Here is a 26,392-nt window from a genome sequence, read left to right as displayed (position 1 = left end):
GTGAATGTGAATGGTTGTCTGTGTCTATGTGTCAGCCCTGTGATGACCTGCCGACTTGTCCAGGGTGTACCCCGCCTTTCGCCCGTAGTCAGCTGGGATAGGCTCCAGCCCGCCTGCGACCCTGTACAACAGGATAAAGCGGCTAGAGATAATGAGATGAAATTTTATAGTTATTAAACAGAGTGAAGATGCAAAGCCAATGAAATCTAATTAACATCTAACGACAGTATGAGTGAGGATATATTTCCAGTATGTACAGTGTTACTGGGCGGCATAGTGAACAGCAAGAAGGTTCTGGGTTCGAACCCAGCGGCCGATGACGGCCTAGTAATGCTTTTACGGCTGAGGACTGCAGTTGTCATGAACAGTTTTGCACATCAACAAAGAGTTTATAACATCAACGAAACTGACTTCATGTTAAAACTGTTAATGTTATAGTCATGCTGTCTGTTGTTGCCCAAATGAGGATGGGTTCCCTTTTGAGTCTGGTTCCTCTCGAGTCGTCTGAGGGAGTTTTTCCTTGCCACCGTCGCCACAGGCTTCATCATTGGGGATAGATTAGGGATAAAATTAGCTCATGTTTTAAGTCGTTCAAATTCTGTAAAGCTGCTTTGCGACAATGTTTATTGTTAAAAGCACTACACAAATAAACTTGACTCGCCGTGTCTGCATGGGTTTCCTCCCACAGTCCAAAGATATGCAGGTTAGGTTAATTGGTGGCTCTAAACTGACCGTGAGTGTGAATGGTTGTTTGCGTCTCTGTGTGTGTGTGAGCCCTACGATGGCTGGCGACTTGTCCAGGGTGTACCCTGCCTCTCGCCCATGGTCAGCTCCAGCTTGTCCCCCGCCCGGAATAAGAGGTTACAGATAAAACAGTGTTATTGACAATATATATAATAATATAGCCTACGGTCACACTACAGCTCGCGATCATTTATCGATGAAAATGATGCGTCTTGGTGGCGATGCCTCCTCAAGCAACCCATCTGCAAGTATCCACTGCTTAGTTTGTTCACAAAAACATCACCACCACATTTTAATACATGTATTGAAAGTTTTTACAACGTTTTTGTCCACTCACAAGGTGGAGACACAACAAATAAATGCACGAAACTCTGTACATCTCATAACTGGTGGCGATACTACCAATTTTTCATTGCCAAGTATTCGCAAACCCATCGCAAGGTGTAATGTGACCAGGGCCTTACACAGTGGGGTAAAAAAAAAATAATAAAATATATATGTTAAGTTTCTCTTCGAGTGGTGAATATAATTCAGGAGTGAGCGAAGCAAACAAGTGAAATATTTTTCAATGCAAGAAGATACACTAAATATTTTCTTTATATTATACGGACACCTCCACACACAAAAAAAAATACGCAAGTTAATCAAAGTAATTTTGAACTGGTTTGCCATTTTGACAACGGCCGCTTAGTCAGTAGGAAAACACTGGGAGTGACATCATCAGAGTGAAAGATGGGGAAATATTCTATCCACATTCACTGGATATGAGCAATCGCACACTGATTGGCTACTCTACTACTCGGATATCAGCTCATATACCGTGAGTAGAGAAAACCAAAATGGCAGCGTGTTGCTGAACCAACCAAGGACGAATCTTTTTTTCCTATTTCACTAATTGTTGTTGCATCTTTCACAAATTGCTCCTGTCATATTGCTAGTTTGTTTATATTTAAGCAGAAATGATTTTGTTGGACATTTCGTATCAATTTCCACCCAGGTTTCCTCCACCCCGTGTTCGACGCATTTAGATCAGAAATCAGAAGCGTTACCTCAGGAATATTCGACTCGGAGTAAAACCACAGCAGAACCGACTTTACCTCAGATGCTGTGTTAATGAGCTGCTACATTAAAAAAAGTGTTCGAGCAGGAAACACGCAAAAATATAAAGCAGCAGGATTGGGAATAAGTGCAAGTTTAATCAGTGATAAATGTGAAATTTTCTCAGGGAAATAAAGGACGCAATCTGTTTTCATGAACTCTGGTCATCTTGCTCGATATCCTCCAGGAAGCAGAAAATTAAAAATCGCAGAAATTTATTTAATTTGGGTTCCATCACTTTGTCTCCATCCCATCCTCATCCTCCTGAAGATTCTTGTAATCAGAAGGCATATAACAACAAATACAGTTATTATAAAGCCTGACTTTATATTCACAACGTCGGAATTATAATTGTAGTGTCCCTATAAATAAATTCACGTGTGTGACGCCGAGCTGTGGACGTTCAGCCGTCTGCATGCGAGTTTTAGAACGAATCTTATTACAGGACACCGGCTTCACCCCTCATGCTTCAATTTTAATTAAAGCATTAGTATGGAAACCTGTAAACAACGCTTTTCTGAAAAATTACAAGTTTAATATGTCTGGGAAAAAAATTCCAGAAAAGATCCAGACGAGGTAATTCACATCCATTTTTACACCCCGCCCCCCCATGGTGCACATGGTCAGTGAGTTACGGCGTGTCTCCAGTGCTCGGCTTCGTCACGCTTGTAGCTTCCTGAGGCAAGAGTACTAAACACTGAAAGGTGATGCAGAACCAGGAGCACTCCTTCATCCCTCTGAGTGCGCACAGGCCCTTTCCACATCACACACTGATTTTGGAGTGTGTGCAGACAGGATCAGGGGACCGCCCTGTTCTCGGATCACTACGTCGTCTTCTATGCGAACACCAAGACCTCGGAAGAGCTGTGGACACGACTCGTCATCCTCGCTGAAGTACAGACCTGAGAGAGAGTGAGAACGTGAAATAAACATTTTTTAATCAGGTAATAAGCGAAAAGCAGCAGTGTGTGTGTGTCAGTTGTGGGACTGAAAATCTCCTGATCATGAGCACAGACATGACATCATTACCTTCTGTGATACTTTTGTTAGAAACAGTTCACAGAGTTCAGTGTTGAGATTAAAACATGTAGTGTGCAAGACTGTGTGTCTCACCAGGCTCTATGGTGATGGCCATGCCAGCCTGCAGGGGCTGAGAGCGAGACAGCTCAGGAGTGTCATGAACATCCATACCCAGGTAATGACCTACATGATGAGGACAGTAACGCCGCGCAGTCTGGACCAGAGATTGCAGGGAGAACGAGAGTAAACAATCAGATGACAAAGAGCTAATAAAGAGACAAAAATGCAAGGCGCGTGCGTGTGAGTGAGTGAGTGAGTGAGTGAGAGAGAGAGAGAGAGAGAGAGAGAGAAGAAAGTGAGGAAAAGAAGAGAAGAGATGGAAAAAACAGACAGACAAAGGAGACAGCCCAAGAATACAAAAGAGCAGAATGGGAATATTTAAAAAAAAAAAAAAAGTCAGCCCTGGTACACAAATTACATCATTAGATTGGATGCTAAATAAATAAATAAATAAATAAATAAATAAAACACCCAGTTTGTAATGTATTTACAACCCCGATTCCAAAAAAGTTGGGACAAAGTACAAATTGTAAATAAAAACGGAATACAATGATGTGAAAGTTTCAAAATTCCATATTTTATTCAGAATAGAACATAGATGACATATCAAATGTTTAAACTGAGAAAATGTATCATTTAAAGAGAAAAATTAGGTGATTTTAAATTTCATGACAACAACACATCTCAAAAAAAGTTGGGACAAGGCCATGTTTCCCACTGTGAGACATCCCCTTTTCTCTTTACAACAGTCTGTAAACGTCTGGGGACTGAGGAGACAAGTTGCTCAAGTTTAGGGATAGGAATGTTAACCCATTCTTGTCTAATGTAGGATTCTAGTTGCTCAACTGTCTTAGGTCTATTTGTCGTATCTTCCATTTTATGATGCACCAAATGTTTTCTGTGGGTGAAAGATCTGGACTGCAGGCTGGCCAGTTCAGTACCCGGACCCTTCTTCTACACAGCCATGATGCTGTAATTAATGCAGTATGTGGTTTGGCATTGTCATGTTGGAAAATGCAAGGTCTTCCCTGAAAGAGACGTCGTCTGGATGGGAGCATATGTTGCTCTAGAACCTGGATATACCTTTCAGCATTGATGGTGTCTTTCCAGATGTGTAAGCTGCCCATGCCACACGCACTAATGCAACCCCATACCATCAGAGATGCAGGCTTCTGAACTGAGCGCTGATAACAACTCAGTTCGTCCTTCTCCTCTTTAGTCCGAATGACACGGCGTCCCTGATTTCCATAAAGAACTTCAAATTTTGATTTGTCTGACCACAGAACAGTTTTCCACTTTGCCACAGTCCATTTTAAATGAGCCTTGGCCCAGAGAAGACGTCTGTGCTTCTGGATCATGTTTAGATACGGTTTCTTCTTTGAACTATAGAGTTTTAGCTGGCAACGGCGGATGGCACGGTGAATTGTGTTCACAGATAATGTTCTCTGGAAATATTCATGAGCCCATTTTGTGATTTCCAATACAGAAGCATGCCTGTATGTGATGCAGTGCCGTCTAAGGGCCCGAAGATCACGGGCACCCAGTATGGTTTTCCGGCCTTGACCCTTACGCACAGAGATTCTTCCAGATTCTCTGAATCTTTTGATATTATGTACTGTAGATGATGATATGGTCAAACTCTTTGCAATTTTACACTGTCGAACTCCTTTCTGATATTGCTCCACTATTTGTCGGCGCAGAATTAGGGGGATTGGTGATCCTCTTCCCATCTTTACTTCTGAGAGCCGCTGCCACTCCAAGATGCTCTTTTTATACCCAGTCATGTTAATGACCTATTGCCAATTGACCTAATGAGTTGCAATTTGGTCCTCCAGCTGTTCCTTTTTTGTACCTTTAACTTTTCCAGCCTCTGATTGCCCCGTCCCAACTTTTTTGAGATGTGTTGCTGTCATGAAATTTCAAAATGTCTCACTTTTGACATTTGATATGTTGTCTATGTTCTATTGTGAATACAATATCAGTTTTTGAGATTTGTAAATTATTGCATTCCGTTTTTATTTACAATTTGTATTTTGTCCCAACTTTTTTGGAATCGGGGTTGTAAGATCAAAATTCAAGACAGGATGTAATAGGTTCAGATTTTCAGACATTTAAATTTCTACACATTTCATAGTGGAGTGAAGCTCCATTCTGAAGAGAATGTGGTAAAACATCGACCCGATTGTTGATGGATTCTGTGACCGTACGTCGTCTGTACATATAAACGACGAATGCGTACCACCACAGGGAACCCAATCACAAATGCACAGAAGCTTCAAACACTTCACCACCGGACAACGAAATTTATATCTTCATTTACTGTATATAAGGAGTTTTTATCCAGCACTTATTAGGGCCCGAGCACCAGAGGTGCACAGCCCTATTGTTTTCCTAAGGATTCTTATTATTGCTCTTTTTCTTCAACACTTGGCCATTTTTGAGGTGGTTCCCATGGGCAAAAACTTGTGAAATTTGGTACACACATCAGTCCTGGCCACTGCAATTCAGGCATCGAGGCTTGGCCCCGGGTGTGTCTGGGGAACTCCATAGCACCCCCACATGCCATTGAGACTTTTGCCTGGTATATAGTTTCACCTATCAGTGTCAGATTTGGTAGGTGCGTGGGGAGCCCCAAGATGAACAAAATTGTAATGCGCCTTGTATTAGCCATACTCAACAGGAAGAGAGTTATTTTTGGTTTTGTACATTTTGACACGTGTTATATTTTGACGTTCTCCTCCAAGGCAGTTTGTTGCATTCATGCCGGATTTGGCATACCGGAGGTTCTCAGGCCCTCCATCGCCACTTAGTTATATTTTTTAATTTGCTTAAAAAAAAATTTAACACATCTTACAGAAAATATTCACGACAATTTCATATAAAACGAGTTAAAACAGTTTTATTAGTCCACTCACTTGTTGGACAGTTGACTGTGTGTTGTGTAAGGGCGATAGACGGATGTAAGTGCAGGAAGAGTTTTATTGAAAACACGTAAGCAAACAGATCCAAAACGGAGACGAAGGCCGAGTGGAAAATCAGGCAGTGGTGGAGTGAGACACAGACAGGACATCAGAGGGAATATAATACTCACAGTCCAAAAACACAAACGCAACACAAAATACAAGGCTTTCACAAAGTCTGTGTGTTACTCAGAGTCCTTATATAAATGTCTGCGCTGTGACTGAGCTCTAATCAGGAACAGGTGCATGGGGATTAGTCCTAAAGGCGCTGTGTGCGGATGTGAGGGATGGAACCAGATGACTGACGTATGGAGTGTGATATTGGATGGTAACTCTACAGTAGTGGTGTAAAGTGAAAGTGCTGGTTCACTGCTGTCCCCCAGGCACCCAGCAGAGTCACACCATAATAAATGTGCTGGTGTTGTTTCTGGTGCATGGCACACAGCGTCAAAGAAAGGAATAAATCTATCATAACTGCGATGTGAATCTCATTATTGGGCTCACTGTCAAGACAATGCAGTGATTTACTGAAGTGAAAAACATAACATGACAATTCGATGGTTCACTCATGGTGCTGTAATATTATTATTCTATTCAGGGGGATTTTGTGCTCTTGGAGATATTTTTGTTCATAAACTCATCAGAAGCTCTGCTTTTAGACACCGACTAAAATAAATCAAACTGAGTTAGATGTTGTAAAAGTGGTACCAGTGGACTGTATCTGGTTGTGGAAAGCTAAGCAAGGGAAGCAGGATTTAAAAAAAAAAAAAAAAGCCAAAACTAATTATTTTACAGAAAAAAAACCCTGGATTATAAACGCATGTAATTGTTGTTGTAATGATTTTGTAGCCTAGTAAACTAGACCCACCCGCCTAGTGGCCAAAAATATTTTTGCCTAGCGAGTGGGTCTAGCCTCGCACCATATAAACAAAAACACCCCGGGCATCAAATCGTGCCCGCCAATCACAACACAAGGTTTTTGTTTGGATTCTTTGGGCAGGAGTGACGACAAAGCTGCGCGACGCTAGCCTGGGCCCGCCCATCCTAAGCGTGATGCAACACGAGGGCCTGTTGCGAGCTCAGTCTGGCCAGGCAAGCTATCTACAGCTCTTCCAAGCTCCCGAAAAATCGGGAACCAATCAACTTTGAGCATCTCCAACGGCCCTGGGTAGAGGTGTGTTCAAGGCACTGACGTAGTAGAACTGCGACCGGAAGCCATAGATTGTTTACAGAATCTATGCCGGAAGCGCTTCATTCACGCTTCCGCATCTATTACGCATAGATGCTGTATTGAAAGCATTCATCGGGAAGTTCTCATTGAAAACGGAGCAAAGAGCAGCCCTGGAGGTATTTATTGAAAGGAAGGACGTTTTCGCCTTGCTCCCGACCGGCTTCGGTAAGAGTTTTTTTTTTTCTTTTTTCCAAAAACATTCAAAATACAAACAAATAGAGCACCATATATATACAGATCCAAAAAACATCAAAAGTAGTAAAACACACACATAGAAATAAAGTAAAAAGTATGAACAAGAAAGGGGCTACTTAACTATCTTTACATATGTTAATCGAGTAAATCAAAGTCATCCAAAAAGGATATAAAATAACCAACATCCTTATTTTCAACTAGGCTTCGGTAAGAGTTTAATCTACCAGTTAGCCCCGTCGCGTACGTCAGAGGAAAGAGTGATGTGATTGGTTTAAGCTTCGTCACAGCCTTTTCTGGCTTCGACCAGTAGCAAACTGAGGCATTTCAGGGAGGCGGGTCAACCATGGGCTCTGGGAAACGGTTGGGCTTAATATCTTGGCCAGACCAATAGCTCGTAGAGCTTTGCAGTCGCGTTAGCCAGGCTAGCGCGACGCTGGAGAAAGCACAACAGGAAAGATGGCTATGGCTAGTGAACAGCGCGCGTTTGACTCCGCTTTGGAATCAGTTTTAGAAGAATTAGACTTGGAGTTTTCGTTGAAACATGAGCAGGAAGAGGCTCTCCGCTCATTCCTTTTCAAGAAGGACGTTTTCGCTGTTTTGCCGACCGGCTATGGCAAAAGTCTGATCTACCAGCTGGCTCCGCTCGTAGCCAAAAGGATGGGGCTAGTTTGTGCAGTACGAAGAATTAATAAACAGCTTTAAAACATTACTTTTTGATTGTTTCTTATTTTCCCGTTATTTTAAATTTAAGGGAAATTATTTCACCAAACACCACTAAATAAAAACTCTCAAAAACAGTTTAAGCAAACCCTTGAAAAACACTTGGGAAAAAAATGAGTGTATGTTAAGTATGTGGTACAGACTCCAAACTTGTGGTCATTATCTCCAAACTTCTTAATATCTAGAACCTGTTTATTAATTAATACGCATTTTGAAAAATTATTTATTTCAAGGTCTCCCCCACTGCTTTCTGTCGCTCTGACTACGTCACAGTCACTGTTGCGCTGATTGGTCAGAGCGTTGGCCTGTACGCACAGAGACAGTTTGAAAGACAGCGGTTTGTTCCTCCCACACCCTTCGGAAATGTCTACGGATCGAGGCCAGACTAAATATTCACATTTAGTCTGGCTTGCCAGGCTAATGATTTTGGTTTAAAAAAAAAAAAAAGATTTAACATTTCTGGAAGGAGTCTCCAGTGTTGGTGCTTTGTAACGGTCAGAAATAAAGCTGGAACGTTAACGTTTCTGACATCTTCAGGACAGAGGAGGAGGAGTTTACACTCTGGGGTTTGTTGGTAACACAACAAGCTGCGTAGCTTCGGGGTAAAGAGAGACTGGTGAGGGAATGACCGTTTATAGCTGCTATAATGTAAGGAAGAGCAGGAAGTAACTTGTCAGAACTTTCCACAGAAAGATGGATAAAAATGTATGATGTCACATAAAACAGTGGGGGGTATACTGCTATAGGAAAATAATCAACATTAGGATGGCAGCATGAACTGTGATTGCTGTGTACGTGTGAGTTAGCAAGAAGCTGTGCAGTGTGAATACCTTGAGGGCGAGGGCGTGGTCAGTGTCGCGCGGTAACACACCGAGCTGAAGCAGCTGTTTGGCCAGCAGTGAGAGCATGGACGAGTAAATATGATCCAGACTGACTCCGGGAACACACAGAGACAAACACGCTGCCTGTACCTCCAACAGGGCCTCATACACACACCGCTGAACCTCACTGAACCTACACACACGTTATCAGATAATAGATAATTAGGGACTGTTTTCAGAGTCTGCAACTTAAGTCCAAAAGTTACATCAATATTTGCTTTGACGAGAGTTCTTTACATTCTTATATTCTGTAGAGTCAGAGTATTCAGCTACTCCAGCAGATTTTCTCAGCTCCTCATTCAGACACGTATAATTAACACCAAGAAGCGCAGAAGACGCGTCTCCTCTGATGCTCATGTGACACGAACCTTTTTGTGGATTTTAAAGTAATCATCCCTGAATGACTTTCCCCCTATTTTTTACCTGTAATTTAGTCATAGCCAATCCCCGCCCACCAGACAGTTCTCCCCCATCACATTTAGCAGACACTCTTATCCAGAGCGATATCCAACAGGACCCGGACATATCCATAGCAACTGGGGGTTCGGTGCCTTGCTCAAGGGCATTTCAGCCATTCCTGCTGGTCCAGGGATTCAAGCCAGCAACCTTTTGATCCCAAAGCTGCTTCTCAAACCTTTAGGCCACTACTCCTAACCATCTACCCGTTTCCTCCAAGGCACCTGTAACCAACTAACTGCATCTTTTTGAACTGCTGCTCAGACATCAGAGGTGGTGCAACACACAGTGGTGCTTGAAAGTTTGTGACCCCTTTAGAATTTTCTGTATTTCTGCATAAATATGACCTAAAACATCATCAGATTTTCACACAAGCAGGGCTCTACATTAACTTTTGAAACCACTTGTCCTGTCAGGCAAGTTGAAAGGAAATTTACTTGTCCGAATGTGAAGTTGACTTGTCCGAAGAAATATTTGAGAAAAAAAAACACAAATAAACTATTTGTAATAAAGTAATTCTGGTGAAATTAGCTTAACACAAAAATCTATTCACTGCAGAAAAAAATTGGACTCCAATCAATTTATTTATGAGAAATTGAAAACCAGAAAATTAAAATTATATACAGTTGTGTTCAAAATAATAGTGTGTTTAAAAACGTGAGTAAAGCTCAAAATCCTTATAATAGTTTTTATTTCCATGCATTGGGAACACTGCACATTATATTCTACATCAAAACATGAAGAAAAATGTATGAATATTTTGGGCTTTTTCCACCTTTATTGGATAGGACAGTGTAGAGACAGGAAATAAGTGGGAGAGAGACAGGGAGGGATCGGGAAATGACCTCGGGTCGGAATCGAACCCGGGTCCCCGGATTTATGGTATGGCGCCTTATCCACCTGAGCCACGACGCCCCCCAATGTATGAATATTTTAATTACTTTACAGAAAATGAAGAAAAATGAACATTGGGCTGTTCAAAAAAATAGCAGTGTCTGCATTTTTCATTACAAACTCCAAATATTTACTGTATAAACTGAAAAAATCTTAAGGATTTAGTATTCCTGTGAATCACTAAACTAATATTTAGTTGTATAACCACGGTTTCTGAGAACTTCTGGCACCTGTGAACAGGTATTCCAGCCCAGGATGATTTGACAACATTCCACAATTCCTCTGCATTTCTTGGTTTTGCCTCAGAAACAGCATTTTTGATGTCACCCCACAAGTTTTCTATCGGATTAAGGTCCGGGGATTGGGCTGGCCACTCCATAACTTTCATTTTTGTTGGTCTTGAACCCTGATGCTGCTCGCTTACTGGTGTGTTTGGGGTCGTTGTCTTGTTGAAACACCCGTTTCAAGGGCATTTCCTCTTCAGCATAAGGCAACATGACCTCCTCAAGTATTTTGATATATGCAAACTGATCCATGATCCCTGGTATGCGATAAATGGGCCCAACACCACAGTAAGAGAAACATTCCCATATCATGATGCTTGCACCACCATGCTTCACTGTCTTCAGAGTGTACTGTGGCTTGAATTCAGTGTTTGGGGGTCGTCTGAAAAACTGTCTGCGGCTCTTGGACCCAAAAAGAACAATTTTACTTTCATCAGTCCACAAAATGTTTTTCCATTTCTCTTTAGGCCAGTCGATGTGTTCTTTGGCAAACTGTATCCTCTTCAGCACGTCTTTTTTTAACAGTGGAACTTTGCGGGAGCTTCTTGCCGATAGATTAGCTTCACACAGGCATCTTCTAATTGTCACAGTACTCACAGGTAACTTCAGACCGTCTTTGATCACCCTGGAGCTGATCGTTGGCTGAGTCTTTGCCATTCTGGCTATTCTTCGATCCATTCGAATGGTAGTCTTCTGTTTTCTTCCACGTCTCTCTGGCTTTGCTGTCCATTTTAAAGCACTGGAGATCATTTTAGCCAAGCAGCCCATCATTTTCTGCACTTCTTTACAGTATATGTTTTACCTCTCCAATCAACGTTTTAATCAAAGCATGCTGTTCTTCTGAACAATGTCTGGAACGACCCATGTTTCTCAGGTTTTCAGAGAGAAATGGATGTACAACATGTGCTGGCTTCATCCTTAAATTAGGGCCACCTGACTGACATCTGTTTTTTCACAGAATGAATGATCTCACTAATTAAACTCCACACTGCTATTATTTGAACACGTCCCTTTCACTTAATTATTCGATTACACAGACTCAGGAGCATGCATATCATGAATGTTGGGTCTGTTGGTTTTCTATGACTCTACTACACCTATTGGTAAATTATTTGCCATGTAGTAATATAATTTCCACCAAAACCAGTGATTGATCTGGTTAGTCGTGTTGGACTGCTATTATTTTGAACACAAGTGTATATTTTCATTTTTAAATTATTAACTTTGAATATATATCCTCCACTGATTAATTGTTGTTGTCTAATTATTCAGTGTGGCTCCTGTATGGTATTTAATGGTTGCGATGAAAGTTGCGGTGTTTTTTAGGTTTTTGTTGCGATTATATTGCGGGAGGAAGTGAAAGTTGCAAGAAATTGTTGCGATTTTCTCTTTTTGTGATTAAAATTGAGTGATATGTTAAATATTAAGTTATTACTGAAAAACTATTGATTAAAAAAACAAAAAGACACTGAGAAATGGTCCTATAAACAACTTTACCAATATAAAAGATTAGCAGGACTACAAAAATGCAGAAAAATAGGCTTTACTTATCCAAATGCACCTGTTGGTTCAAAAGTTAAAGTGCATAGAACCTCACAGCACAACATGAAGTTACCTTAAAATATAATATAAATGCCTCAGCTTTCATCTAAGAAAAAAACTATTAATACTAGTACTGTGTGCAGGCAGTCTCTCCTGAAGGCTAAATTAAACAATAATTATAAACTAATAAAATAAATGGCTCAGGCTTCATAGAAGAAAAAAAACAATTTGAACAGAATCTCACAGTATGATGCTGAAGCTGCCTAAACAATGGAAAATAAAATACCATTTTGGCAAAAATGTTGGCATCCATTAATTTCTTGTATTAAGTAAAAAAATAATGTAAAGTGCGCACAGTCCTTCACTGTAAACATAACACACTTTCAGTAACAGAATTTAAGCCTACATAAACACTGACTCGCACATGCTGCTTCTCTTGAACGTATACACGGAAGTAAGGCGGAAGGTAGTTTGTCGACGACGCCAACGATTGGTCAAATTTGCAGGAAAGTTGCGGTGATTGGATATAATTGCAACACCGCCCTGAATTCACGGAGATTGGTTGAATTTGCATTGATGTTGCAAATCGCAACATCGCGAAATCCTGGAGGGTCTGATAAACGACCGTTTACTTTTCAGCTCAAATACACGAAGCAGTATTGGTCGGTTTCGCAAGCAGAATATTGCACATGCGCACATCACTCTTTCCGAAGAGAAACATCCGGCGATTCATCAAAACGATATGTCGAGTGAGATGCTTCGGAAATCATGTGAATAAACTGATAAAATTTGATGTGTAACCCGAATATCAGCGTATTTTGGCACTTGTCCGATCGGACAAGTAAGTGAGACGATAAACTTGTCCGACATAAAGTATCACTTGTCCCGGACAAGCGGACAAGCATTAATGTTGAGCCCTGACAAGTCCTAAAAGTAGATAAAGAAAACCCAGTTAAACAAATGAGACAAAAATATTATACTTGGTCATTTATTTATTGAGGAAAATGATCCAATATTACATATCTGTGACTGGCAAAAGTATGTGAACCTTTGCTTTCAGTATCTGGTGTGACCCCCTTGTGCAGCAATAACTGCAACTAAACATTTGCGGTAACTGTTGATCAGTCCTGCACACCGGCTTGGAGGAATTTTAGCCCGTTCCTCCGTACAGAACAGCTTCAACTCTGGGATGTTGGTGAGTTTCCTCACATGAACTGCTCGCTTCAGGTCCTTCCACAACATTTCCATTGGATTAAGGTCAGGACTTTGACTTGGCCATTCCAAAACATTAACTTTATTCTTCTTTAGCCATTCTTTGGTAGAACGACTTGTGTGCTTAGGGTCGTTGTCTTGCTGCATGACCCACCTTCTCTTGAGATTCAGTTCATGGACAGATGTCCTGACATTTTCCTTTAGAATTCGCTGGTATAATTCAGAATTCATCGTTCCATCAGTCACGGCAAGCCATCCTGGCCCAGATGCAGCAAAACAGGCCCAAACCATGATACTACCACCACCATGGTTCACAGATGGGATCAGGTTCTTATGCTGGAATGCAGTGTTTTCCTTTCTCCAAACATAACACTTCTCATTTAAACCAAAAAGTTCTATTTAGGTCTCATCCATCCACAAAACATTTTTCCAATAGCCTTCTGGCTTGTCCACATGATCTTTAGCAAACTGCAGATGAGCAGCAATGTTCTTTTTGGAGAGCAGTGGCTTTCTCCTTGCAACCCTGTCATGCACACCATTGTTGTTCAGTGTTCTCCTGATGGTGGACTCATGAACATTAGCCAATGTGAGAGACGTCTTCAGTTGCTTAGAAGTTACCCTGGAGTCCTTTGTGACCTGCCAACTATTACACGCTTTGCTCTTGGAGTGATCTTTGTTGGTCGACCACTCCTGGGGAGGGTAACAATGGTCTTGAATTTCCTCCATTTGTACACAATCTGTCTGACTGTGGATTGGTGGCGTCCAAACTCTTTAGAGATGGTTTTGGAACCTTTTCCAGCCTGATGAGCATCAACAACACTTTTTCTGAGGTCCTCAGAAATCTCCTTTGTTCGTGCCATGATACACTTCCACAAACCTGTGTTGTGAAGATCAGACTTTGATAGATCCCTGTTCTTTAAATAAAACAGGGTGCCCACTCACACCTGATTGTCATCCCATTGATTGAAAACACCTGACTCTAATTTCACCTTCAAATTAACTGCTAATCCTAGAGGTTCATATACTTTTGCCACTTACAGATATGTAATATTGGATCATTTTCCTCAATAAATAAATGACCAAGTATAATATTTTTGTCTCATTTGTTTAACTGGGTTCTCTTTATCTACTTTTAGGACTTGTGTGAAAATCTGATGATGTTTTAGATCATATTTATGCAGAAATATAGAAAATTCTAAAGGGTTCGCAAACTTTCAAGCACCATTGTATAGGAAAACACTCTCCACTTACTTCCAACCAGACATGATTAGTTGGCGGACTTGTTAATCACAAGTGACGTCACCCCTCCCCCTCCGATATGCCTTTTGCGACCAACAGGGAATAGGTTCTTGAACTGGTTCTGTTCAGGATTCCTTGAACCTTGGTGCTAGCTTGCCAACTGGCTCACATTTTCAGCAGTTTTAAGCGGAGCCATTGTAATCAAAGATGCGTCATGAACGAAGGGCGTGGCACAATTTACAACGGGAGTAAACAGTAGTACAAGATGGCGGTGTGCATTGATTACCACTGAGCTTTTGTTCTGTTATTGCATTTTTTTTTTCTTTTGCGCCATGTTTTTCTGAAGATGTATCCTTTTCCGTTGTGTTCTCTGTCACTGTGCTCCATTTCCTCTCCAAACTAATGACACGCCCACTGATCTCACGGTTCATACTGGCAAAAAAATAGCCTCAATGAGACTGGAGCTCATACCGGGCACTGTTGTGTGAGAGAGTTTGAAACCCGATAAGTCTTGTAGGAGGAGTAGCGATTTTTATGAAATTGTATATGACCCCTGTGTAGCTTCATCCATGGTAGGTGGCACCACCTGGTGAACAATTCTTGTTGGAATATGTCTTTAGAGTCTTCTGGGTGAGTTTCAGTGAAAACGTCCCATCAGTTTACGGAGAGTAACGTTTAATGTGACGAGTCACCCAAAAACTTCAGAGGCCCATAAAATCGTAAATATAACAGGTGGCGCCACCGTCTGGACAAATTTCATCCACACCCACCTGGGGAACAATGTATGCGAGTTTGATTGAAATCTGATCAATCCTGTAGGAGGAGTAGCAATTTTTCTAAATTGTGGACGGATGAGGACAACGGACGATGCCAGCCTGGCCTACAGTCAAATGAACCAACTAGCTATATTTTCGTTCCAGCTGGGAAACAACTTTTCAGGTTCCGAAGTAATTTATTTTTGGTCAAAATGCTCCGAATGGTTCAAAATTTAGTGCATGAACAAGAACAGAATCTGTACCCTGTTTGAAAAGTGACGTCAACCAATCACGTCTGGTTGGAAGTCGGTGGAGAGCGCCTTCCAACAAGTATGTTACACCACCCCTGACTTTGGAGGTATGGAAAAAAAAAAAAAAAAAAAAAAAAGGTGTGTGTATATGAAAGGGCAGCTCTCTTGGTCATGTGACATGAAAATGGGTACGAAAGCTTTTCTGTTGCGCCACTTGAGAGTAGAGGTCGACCGATCTATCGGCCGGCCGATTTAATCGGCCGATTTTTGCCATTTTTTAATGAATCGGCATCGGCCGATTTTCTTATTTGGTCGTGCCGATTTAAAGTCAGGCACGACAGCTACGTAGAACGCGGCGTGCAAAAGACCCAAGCCAACAAACGTTTCAGGAGTCAGCAGAGATAGCCTACAGGTAAGGCTTCAATTCTTACATTTCAATGTCCTAAAGTTATATATTTGCTCTCATGATAGTTGTAATCTGTGATGTGTTGATTCATTTAGCGAAAGGAAAAACGAATAGCATTTCAACTGCATCGGAGTTGTAGAATTCCTCTCGAAACGAAATGTTGCGATGCGTAGCCTTGTGGCCGCGAGTGCGTCGACTATGTAAGCCCCCTTAACGCTGGTGACCGCTATGTTCCGATCTAAACTGTAGTAACGGACAATCTAAGTGAAAAGTTAACAAAAAGAGGACACAAAACTAACCTGTGAACATATTATAACATTGCCATCCCATGTCCATTCGTTTTCGCGATGTACACATGTTTGATTTAATTGTGAACCAGAGACCGATGCTAGACCTCTGCAGTTCCTATTTCTGGTTTCCTGCACAGCATGCTGGGAGACGGAGTTTTATATTGTTGAAACGGAAACGTGTGAAAGTTCAAGGCATGGAAGTTCCACAGTGAAACTGTATAACTTGAACATGTATTTTGCCGTTTTGAAGTAACTATCTGAAGTTGTCACATCGTGGAAGTCTTCTTGCACTCTGTTAGTCTATTGATTATTCATTTTAATACGTTTAAGTCATTAATTTGTTAATTCTTATTGTTATGATGAGTACAGTCATTTTATATAATACATAATATTTATACTATATATTATGCTATTTATAATGAATAAAATATCTGTATCTGTTTATAATGAATAAAATATGTTATGAATAATAAAATCTAAATGAAATTAATAATTTCTTTCATTAACATATTGTAACATAGTAACATTGAAGGCACTATTAAATGCTAACCTTGAATGTTTGTTCTGTTGCCAAACTGTGAAATAATGTAAACATTACAGTGTGCTTCAAGTTTAACTATTTTTTATGTTGCTAGTACGTCCTGTGTTACTAGTGTGTTTGCAGCACTAATATATTTTTATTTCATATTTATTTTTATGTTGATTATATATTGAATATTTCAGACTCAGAGTTCAGTAGTATTTCATTAGTAGCCTTTGACTTAACTGGTATTTATTTATTTTATATTTATTTCATATGTTGATTTTTTTCAGAGTGTTCAATTTTCAATAAATCGTGTTAAGTTTATAAGTGTTGTGCGTCCTCTTACTAGTATGATATTTTAGCATGCCAATTAAGGACAATACGATAGCATATCGGCCCTAAAAATCGGCCCAAAAAAATTGGCAGCTCATATTGGCCATCGGCTGACTCTGACTTCTAAATATCGGTATCGGCTTTAGAAAAACCCATATCGGTCGACCTCTACTTGAGAGCCCTTCCTTTGTGATTTTGAGTGGGTTTACAGCTAAAACAAATTCCAGTGTGATACTTTGTGGGTACATCAGACCATCAGACAGTGGTGCTGGACGGAACACTGCTCTTCACTCAAACTGATATTACGAAAGAAAGATGCACACTCAGGCCTGTATAACTCTCACACAACTTCTAAATAGCACTGAAATGGTGTGTGTGTCAGTATAAATGCCTCAGTACACGCTCTTCAAACAGTGCTACGGTGTTTAATGACCGCTGATATCACTCACTTTCCACTCACAGGCCACGTGCGTGTGACATCACTGACGTAGCCAAAATATTCACACCCTCCATCCAACAACACCATCTCTCCATCCTACGGGTGTGAGAGAGAGAGAGAGAGAGAGAGAGAGAGAGAGAGAGCTGTATTGCTGTATAAGGAAATTGGCCTTTCTTGTCAAGAAAACGAACTCATGCCAAAATATGTCCAAGCCCTGTCTCTGAACAAGGATATTGTCCTCACTGGCGATGTAAACTGCAACTTGTTGACTAAGAACCCTAAGGGGGATGCATCGCTTTCCTTTTGTGAATCTGTAAATGCTATGCAAGTGATTGAAAAACCTACATGAGTTACAAAGACCTCATGCAGCCTCCTGGATATTATCATGGTATCAAATCGGCAACTAGTTAAAATTTAGTGATGTGGAGGAACTTAGCATCAGTGATCGTTTCTTAGTGTATTGCCGCTTTTCCACTACAAACGCGGCTGAGTCGGGCTGAGCCGTGCCGTGCTGAGTCGGGCTGAGCGGGGCTGTTGGAGTTGCATTTCGACTACAACCGCGCTGAACCGTGCTGGCTGGAAGTGGGTGGACACAATGGGTGGAGTTAGCGAAAGTGGGTGGACGTCAGGTGATGTCGTTAAGCAGCGCAAACAGTGACATCAGTGAGCTTTTAAGCGGTAGTCTCACAACCCGAATAGTAAACAATAAACATGGAGGACATGGAGTCGTTAGTGTTGCTGGTCTTGGTGCTGTGGCTTGTTGTCACCGACAACGCGGACAGATACTGGCAAGAGCGTATAGATGAGGCGAGGCGCATAAGGCTTCAGAAATTCTCGTAATTATTCTTCTTCCGGGTTTACGGTGTTTACAGATCCCAGCATGCTGGCGGGGCGTGTGTGGGCGTGTGAGGACACTCCTCCTCACCAATCAGTGCACAGGGGAGTGTCTGCTCACGCCCCCAGCCTCACTCGGCACGGTTTGGCTCGCTTCAGCCCTACTCCAAAACGGTGCGAGTTTTAGGGGCTAAGCAGGGCTGAAGCGAGCTGAGTCGTGCTGGTTTTTGGTAGTCGAAACGCGAGCCGTGTCGGGCTGAAGTGAGCTGAAGCGAGCTGAAGTGAGCTGAAAAAGGGTAGTGGAAAAGGGCCACAAGTAACTTTGGACCAGAAAGTCTCAAAGCAATTTCCCCTCTACATCATAACTTGGACCTATAAAAGGTATACCGCTCATCAGTTTGCCAGCGACATCACCCATATCCCTTGGGACACAGTGAACTTAACGGAATCTACTGACGATAAATTGGGTGTGTTCAATGATTTGTTCATGACCTGCCTTAACTGTCATGCGCCAATAAAAACAGTGAAATTAAAGCGCAAGTCTAATCCAGCTATCACCACGGAAATTAAGGATCTTATAAGATCAAGGAACCAGCTCCACAAGAGGGCACGAAAAAGTGGCTCTCAGGAGGACTGCGAGGCATTCACAAAACTACGACGGGATATCAAGGCGGCGTTCAGGGAAGCAGAACGGGATTATTTCAATCAGCGGGTGATGACAAACAAAGGAAACAGTAGTGCCATGTGGAAAACAATACGCAGCGCTTTACCAGCAAAGACTTCACTACACCAAGGACACTAGCATCTTGGCAAATTAATTTAACAAGTTTTTCGTCTCAACCAGAATAGTCGCTGCAACAAAATCTGCAGAATTAGCAACTTTACAAGAGTTGGATGATATGCATTCTCTGTTCTCACCTGTTTGAATTTAAACCTGTCTCGAGTGCGCACGTACAAGAGGTGATTATGACCATGCCATCAAATAAGTCCCCGGGGTCTGATAAAGTGCCCGTTTCAGTAGTTAAGGACCATCTTGATCACATCCTGCCTACAGTAACTGATATCATCAAACCATTCATTCTTAAGTTCCACCTTTCCAAGGGCCTGGAAAAGGAGTGAAGTGGTTCCTCATCTCAAGGATGGAGATCATGAAGTGCCAGGTAACAACCGGCCTATTTCCCTATTACCAGTCCTCTCCAAAGTTGCTGAGCGGATTGCCATGTGTCAATTTGATGACTACCTGACCTGGAATAATCGTCTTCACTACTTAGTAAACTTCAACACTACTTAGTAAATTGCAAAGCTTGGGCACTTCTGATAGGGCTCTCCGCTGGTTCGACAGCTATTTAAGGGACAGAGAACAATGTGCTCGAGTTGGGACATCCTTATCGGAACCTTTTACAATAACACATGGAGTACCTCAGGGTTTAGTTGTAGGGCCCATGCTGTTTGACGTGTATTTGAACGATTTACACAAAGTAATCAAGTTTAGTAACATCGAGCCGTATGTTGATGATACTAAGATCTACTTGTCCTTTTCAACTAAGGACCTCGACACATGCCTCGGCCAGGTAGCTGAAGACCTTCTTCTTGTGGCAGGTTGGTGCTGTGTAAACCATCTTCTGGTTAATCCCGACAAAACCAAGCTTGTGTTGTTTGGAGTGAGTCAACTTGCATCCCAGCTACACTACCGTTCAAAAGTTTGGGGTCACTTTGAAATGTCCTTATTTTTGAAAGAAAAGCACTGTTCTTTTCAATGAAGATCACTTTAAACTAATCAGAAATCCACTCTATACATTGCTAATGTGGTAAATGACTATTCTAGCTGCAAATGTCTGGTTTTTGGTGCAATATCTCCATAGGTGTATAGAGGCCCATTTCCAGCAACTCTCACTCCAGTGTTCTAATGGTACAATGTGTTTGCTCATTGCCTCAGAAGGCTAATGGATGATTAGAAAACCCTTGTACAATCATGTTAGCACAGCTGAAAACAGTTGAGCTCTTTAGAGAAGCTATAAAACTGACCTTCCTTTGAGCAGATTGAGTTTCTGGAGCATCACATTTGTGGGGTCGATTAAATGCTCAAAACGGCCAGAAAAATGTCTTGACTATATTTTCTATTCATTTTACAACTTATGGTGGTAAATAAAAGTGTGACTTTTCATGGAAAACACAAAATTGTCTGGGTGACCCCAAACTTTTGAACGGTAGTGTATCTGACATCGCATTACCCTTCCTGGGCAAACAGTTAACACCCGTATCATCCGCAAAAGATCTGGGTGTTATACTGGACTCCAGTTTGACTTTTACTGATCATATTTCTGCACTGTTTTCATCACTTTTGTCGAGTCTATGTCAAATAAGTAGGGTTCGTTATTTATTCTCCAAGGCAGTTTTGTATGTAATTTTGAACTCTGTTGTTTTTAGTAAATTAATGTAATGTTCTACTGTTTGGTTTGGAACTTTTAAACAGAATATCCACAAGCTGCAACTTGTGCAAAACTTTGCTGCATGAATATCTACTAAGTAATACCAGGAAATACAACCACATCTCTCCTACACTAAATGAGCTTGGTTGGCTGACTGGAGATAATATGTTACGCCTCCGTAATGTTACTATGGTTTATAAATGTTTAAATAACTCGGCACCTAACTATTTAAGTACAAGGCTTACTAAACGTTCTGATGTTCATAGGTATAATACCAGACGTGAGGATCTCTTAAAATGTACCCAAGCGTCGCACTGCAACAGCGCACCGTGCTTTTTTCTTCAGAGCCGTAAATTCTTTTAATAAATTATCACCGGAAGTAAGGAACGCGACAACACTCGCTTCCTTCAAGAGGCAAGAGCTGAAAAATCGCTGATTTTAAATTTTGTACATATGCATATATTATTATTTTATATCATTTATTCTAGTATTATTTTATATAATTATTATTGTAATTAAGGATGTAGGTGTTTCTATTTTAATATTAAAGAGCTGATGACACGTTTTTGACATCTTTGGCGATGTTTTATAACATAAAAAGTAATTCCCGATGATCCATATATTAATTCACGAAGGCGCCTATTTTACAAGTTATGATAAAAAACGCGGCTATTTGGGCAAATTTGACGGGGCTGCAGCACCCAGGAGACGAAGGAGGAGGAGGAGCTATATGACGTCAGCGAAAGAACCTTCCTCCTAACTTACCAGTTTGTTGTTGATGCGACAGGTGTTCAGTTTATCATTATTAGTATTATTTTATATATATATATATATATATATATATATATATATATATATATATATATATATATATATATATATATTATAATAGTTATTATGCCTTCGCGTTGTGTTGCCGGCTTTTGCTCCAAAACCCACAAGGATGGGTTAAGTTTATTCAAGTTTCCCAGAGATCCCGAGCTGCATGCGAAGTGGGTGAAGCAAGTCAGGCGCACTCGTGACAAGTGGGAGCCCTCACCAACATCCGTCCTGTGCTCTGAACACTTCGATTTGGATTGTTTTGACACCCTTCCCAGCTTAAAAGAATCTCTTGGGTGTTCAGTTCAGCACAAACGTGTGTTACTACCATCAGCAGTGCCTACACAGTGTTGCCAGATTGGGAGGAATCCCACCCAGTTGGGCGGTTTCAAGTGCCTGGCAACACTGCCAGTATTCCGGAGGGGGTCTACTAGTAGCTATGCCGGATCCAAAGACAGTCCTCCTGTCAGAACATGTGTTGTGAAATGACATAAGATAAAGGTACGTAGAGCTATAGATTCTACATGATAATCATAAATGTAATCATAAAGTCGGCGTGATATCAGTCATGTATTTGCTTGTGAAAGCTTGCGGCTTTCATGTAACTGCTGCCTAGCAACGAGAGGCAAAGGGTAAAGAGGGTAGACTATCATAGATTCTATTCGGAAGAGAGCAACACAATTCTAGACTCCCAGAAGAGGAAGAGCTAGCACTAGAGAGAGTTCACCGGCGTTTTCATGCGCCATTTCCATTGAGTAGAACCAGAGTAGAACAGCCAGTGAACCGCAGCGTGTTCTTCTGCTGACGTCACAACATGGCCGTGAGCCACGGACCCAGTTTTCTTGCGCTGTGCAATTAAAAGTTGGATATTTGCGTAACAACAGCTTCTTTTCACGTAATTATAACAGAAATCTAACATGTTTGCCATGTTGTATAGTTTATTTAAGAAATTGCAGAGTCATGTTCGTGTCATCAGCCCTTTAAGCTTCATGTAAACCAATTCTGAAAAGCCCATTTGGGAGAATTAATAAAGATGGATTGTTTCGTATGGTTATCAGTCAGATTTCTGTTTGTGGTGGACCAGAAGCTCACTAACTTGACAGGCGACACACAAAACTCACTAGCTAGTGTTAAACTCCGCCATATCACCCAAAATCATTTCCACGCCTCCATCCGTAATTAAAATACAGTTCTTTGTTAATATCGTTAATGATAAACAGTCAGACCAATCACTCTGATAGGAAAATTTCATTGATGTTACCTTGACAATCTGGTTGTTGCTGATGTAGTGAAGTGTGTTCGCTCGGTTTCCCCCGGCAACCACCGGCGGATACGCTAAAAAGTTAGCACCATGTGCTCGACACTCAAAATCAAACTGGAGAGAGGGAAAAAAAAAAAAGAGAGAGAGACATTGTGCAACAAAAAGAGGATAAAAATAGTCATTTATTTCCTCATTTTAATATATACACTCACTGGCCACTTAACTAGGAACACCCATATATCCACCTACTGTTTTGTGCAGAAACTGCTGAGCTCCTGGGGTTTTCACACACAACAGTCTCTAGAGTTTACACAGAATGGTGCCAAAAACAAAAAACAACCATTGAGTGAGCGAGCGACAGTTCTGTGGGTGGAAAGTAAACAAGCATCTTGTTTACTGTGACCTTGTGAGAGGTCAGAGATCAGAAAATGGGCAGATTCAAGGTAGTTCGAGGGTTTTTCGGGTTTTTTAGGGCTGTGCTCACAGCTCGCGATACTCGATCATGCACGATTTTCGGGGGTACGATACGATATCGTTTACTCACTTGAAAATCGAAAATCCCATATATGACATATTTCATGCATGTCTCCCGGTTCTGTAGCAGGTTGTCATCAATTTTCACTTGATTTAAAGCATGTTTCATGCCAGAAATTGAAGGAAATTCATGCTTGTAACCTGTTCCAACCAAAAACGTTTTTATTTACAAATGTCGCTTCCAGTTAGCCTAGTAAACTAGACCCACCCGCCTAGCAGCCCAAAATATTTTTGCCTAGCGAGTGGGTCTAGCCTCGCACCATATAAACAAAAACACCCCGGGAATCAAATCGTGCCCGCCAATCACAACGCAAGGTTTTTGTTTGGATTCTTTGGGCGGGCTTTTGCAGGAGTGACGACAAAGCTGCGCGACGCTGGAGAAAGCGCAAAGGAAAGATGGCTACGGCTAGTGAACAGCGCGCGTTTGACTCCGCTTTGGAATCAGTTTTAGAAGAATTAGACTTGGAGTTTTTGTTGAAACATGAGCAGGAAGAGGCTCTCCGCTCATTCCTTTTCAAGAAGGACGTTTTCGCTGTTTTGCCGACCGGCTATGGCAAAAGTCTGATCTACCAGCTGGCTCCGCTCGTAGCCAAAAGGATGGGGCTAGTTTGTGCAGTACGAAGAATTAATAAACAGCTTTGAAACATTACTTTTTGATTGTTTCTTATTTTCCCGTTATTTTAAATTTAAGGGAAATTATTTCACCAAACACCACTAAATAAAAACTCTCAAAAACAGTTTAAGCAAACCCTTGAAAAACACTAGGAAAAAAAATGAGTGTATTTTAAGTATGTGGTACAGACTCCAAACTTGTGGTCATTATCTCCAAACTTCTTAATATCTAGAACCTGTTTATTAATTAATACGCATTTTGAAAAATTAGTTATTTCAAGGCCTCCCCCACTGCTTTCTGTCGCTCTGACTATGTCACAGTCACTGTTGCGCTGATTGGTCAGAGCGTTGGCCTATACGCACAGAGACAGTTTGAAAGACAGTGGTTTGTTCCTCCCACCCCCTTCGGAAATGTCTACGGATCGAGGCCAGACTAAATATTCACATTTAGTCTGGCTTGCCAGGCTAGCTTCCAGTTACTCAGGGCATGCGCACTAGAAATTAGCCTTTTTTTTCATCCAAACTACTTTTTGAAACCCTCATTCTGATTGGCTGGTGTATTATAAGCCAGCCAATCAGAATCAGTGTCTTTAGGCAGCAGCATGCCGTAATGGCTGTTTGTTGTCTAATTAGTACCCAATATCTCTGTCATTTGTGCCTTTATTGTCTGACTTTTGTTATTGAAACACAACAAATGACAAAGTAGATAACATCTTTAGACATTTGGTAACCCAAATCTGAAGTTTGCTTGGATAATATCAGCTGGAAGTGGCTCAATCGGTATGTTATCAGTAGATTGTTAAGTTTCAATGCGCTCTGCTACAGACGCTGCAAGCCGCTAATTACGTCCCCCATGTCTCCATGGCCTTGTCTCGAGACTCACTGATTGAATAATTTTGGCGCCAAACGTATTCGCGCCCTCTGCTTACAATACATTAAAGACATCGTTCAACTCGATATATACGGTACAATATTGTGAGCAACTGATGGCAAAAGAGCACAGCCATAGTTTTTTTTTTTTTTGCCAGGAAGGATATAGTAACTCATATAATCACTCTTTACAACCGCGGTGAGCAGAAAAGCATCTCAGCATGCAGCAGAGAGAGAACACCACATTGGGTTCGACTCCTGCAGCCAAGAACAGGGATCTTAGAATCAACAACAAGTTCCTGTTAAAGTGGCCGGGGAGTGTACTGTACACACTGTGGCTGTAATTCGAGCTTTTCTTTTTTGTAATCGATCTTCCCCCGATCCGGTCCCACCTCCTGGATGTGAATCCAGCACTGATTCGCACCTCTTTTACTTTACCTTAGCGTAAATAAGTGCCTCGTCGATGTCCCCTCGGCACACGGCCATGGTCTTCCTGAACGCCTGAAACCACACAAGAACAATCAGTTCACACACAAGCTGCGGTCACAGGACGAGCCTTCTGACCAACCAGAACCCAAAATCCAGAACTCAGCAGAACCACGGGATAAAGTGACAAAACTCTTTCCCTCCTGAATAATCATGACTTCATTTCTCCAGAGAAAAACGAAGGGATAAAGGAGTAAACAAGTGGAACAGGACATACATGTGCAGTGATGAGTCCTGCCTGCTTCATCAGCTCCACTTCAGCAGGACTCTTTATCGCCCTGAGAGAGTGAGTGAGGGGCCGCAGGGGCCGAACCAACACCTGTCCCTCCAGCTGGGGGAGCACATGGGTCTGATGGAGACGGGGATGAACCGGCTGGGAACCATCATACCACACCACAGCTCCTGAGAGAGAGAGAGAGATTTCCACTGTGAAAAATATCAACACAAAAACACCTTCACGGAAGGAACCCCCCCACACACACACAAACTTCTGCAAATTAACAGAAGATGAAAAATTAAAAGTCACCTTTAAAGGGGGACACACTGCACTATTTATTTTGGGAACAATGATTTATAAATCCAATAAAGCTGAAAGAAAGTGAACAGAGAGAGAGAGTCTGTCTTTTAAACGGACAGTTTACTCTTTTTTTTTTTTTAAATCTGTCTCTATATATTTCTCCTTGTACTTTTCTCTGTCTCTCACACCTTCATACGTCCATGAGCTTCACCTTTAACGGCATTGAGGATGGAGCCGAGCTCCTCAATGCTGTGGACGCTCTGGATGCCGGTGAGAGCAGCAGCACCGTCTCGCCCTGACCTCGGGCCGTCCCATAACTCCTGGGAGGGGTTTCTGGGCGGGACAAAAAGCAGGGGGCGGTCAGGGCGGGGCGAGCCGTACATGACAAGGGCGCAGTCGGGCTCCAGCACGCCCGTCAGGTACAGGAAGTCCTGGTTCTGGTGGAAGGGGTATGGGATGTCGTTGGTCATGTAGCGCACCGGGTGAGACAGGACAAC

General features: G+C 41.7%; 1 protein-coding gene across 2 annotated transcripts in view; it reads right to left on the bottom strand.

Annotated features, from left to right (window-relative positions):
• Positions 1-1,007: 1,007 nt before the first annotated feature.
• Positions 1,008-26,392, bottom strand: part of xpnpep3 (X-prolyl aminopeptidase 3, mitochondrial) — a 33,030-nt gene continuing 7,645 nt past the window's right edge. Inside the window, exons 3-10 of one of the 2 annotated variants that reach the window (XM_060904265.1) lie at positions 26,107-26,392; positions 25,596-25,780; positions 25,331-25,393; positions 22,877-22,990; positions 17,544-17,629; positions 8,859-9,042; positions 2,956-3,076; positions 1,008-2,744 (exon numbers count right to left, since the gene is read on the bottom strand). The exon at positions 26,107-26,392 is cut by the window's right edge and continues 101 nt beyond it. In XM_060904265.1, coding sequence (XP_060760248.1) covers positions 2,572-2,744; positions 2,956-3,076; positions 8,859-9,042; positions 17,544-17,629; positions 22,877-22,990; positions 25,331-25,393; positions 25,596-25,780; positions 26,107-26,392 — 1,212 coding nt within the window. In that variant the 3' untranslated portion in view covers positions 1,008-2,571. The remainder of the gene's footprint in view (positions 2,745-2,955; positions 3,077-8,858; positions 9,043-17,543; positions 17,630-22,876; positions 22,991-25,330; positions 25,394-25,595; positions 25,781-26,106) is intronic. The other variant, XM_060904266.1, reaches the window with a different exon arrangement.

Source organism: Neoarius graeffei, chromosome 22 (genome assembly GCF_027579695.1).
Source record: "Neoarius graeffei isolate fNeoGra1 chromosome 22, fNeoGra1.pri, whole genome shotgun sequence".
NCBI classification, from domain to species: Eukaryota; Metazoa; Chordata; class Actinopteri; order Siluriformes; family Ariidae; genus Neoarius; species Neoarius graeffei.
This window is presented reverse-complemented; position numbering and strand designations above follow the sequence as displayed.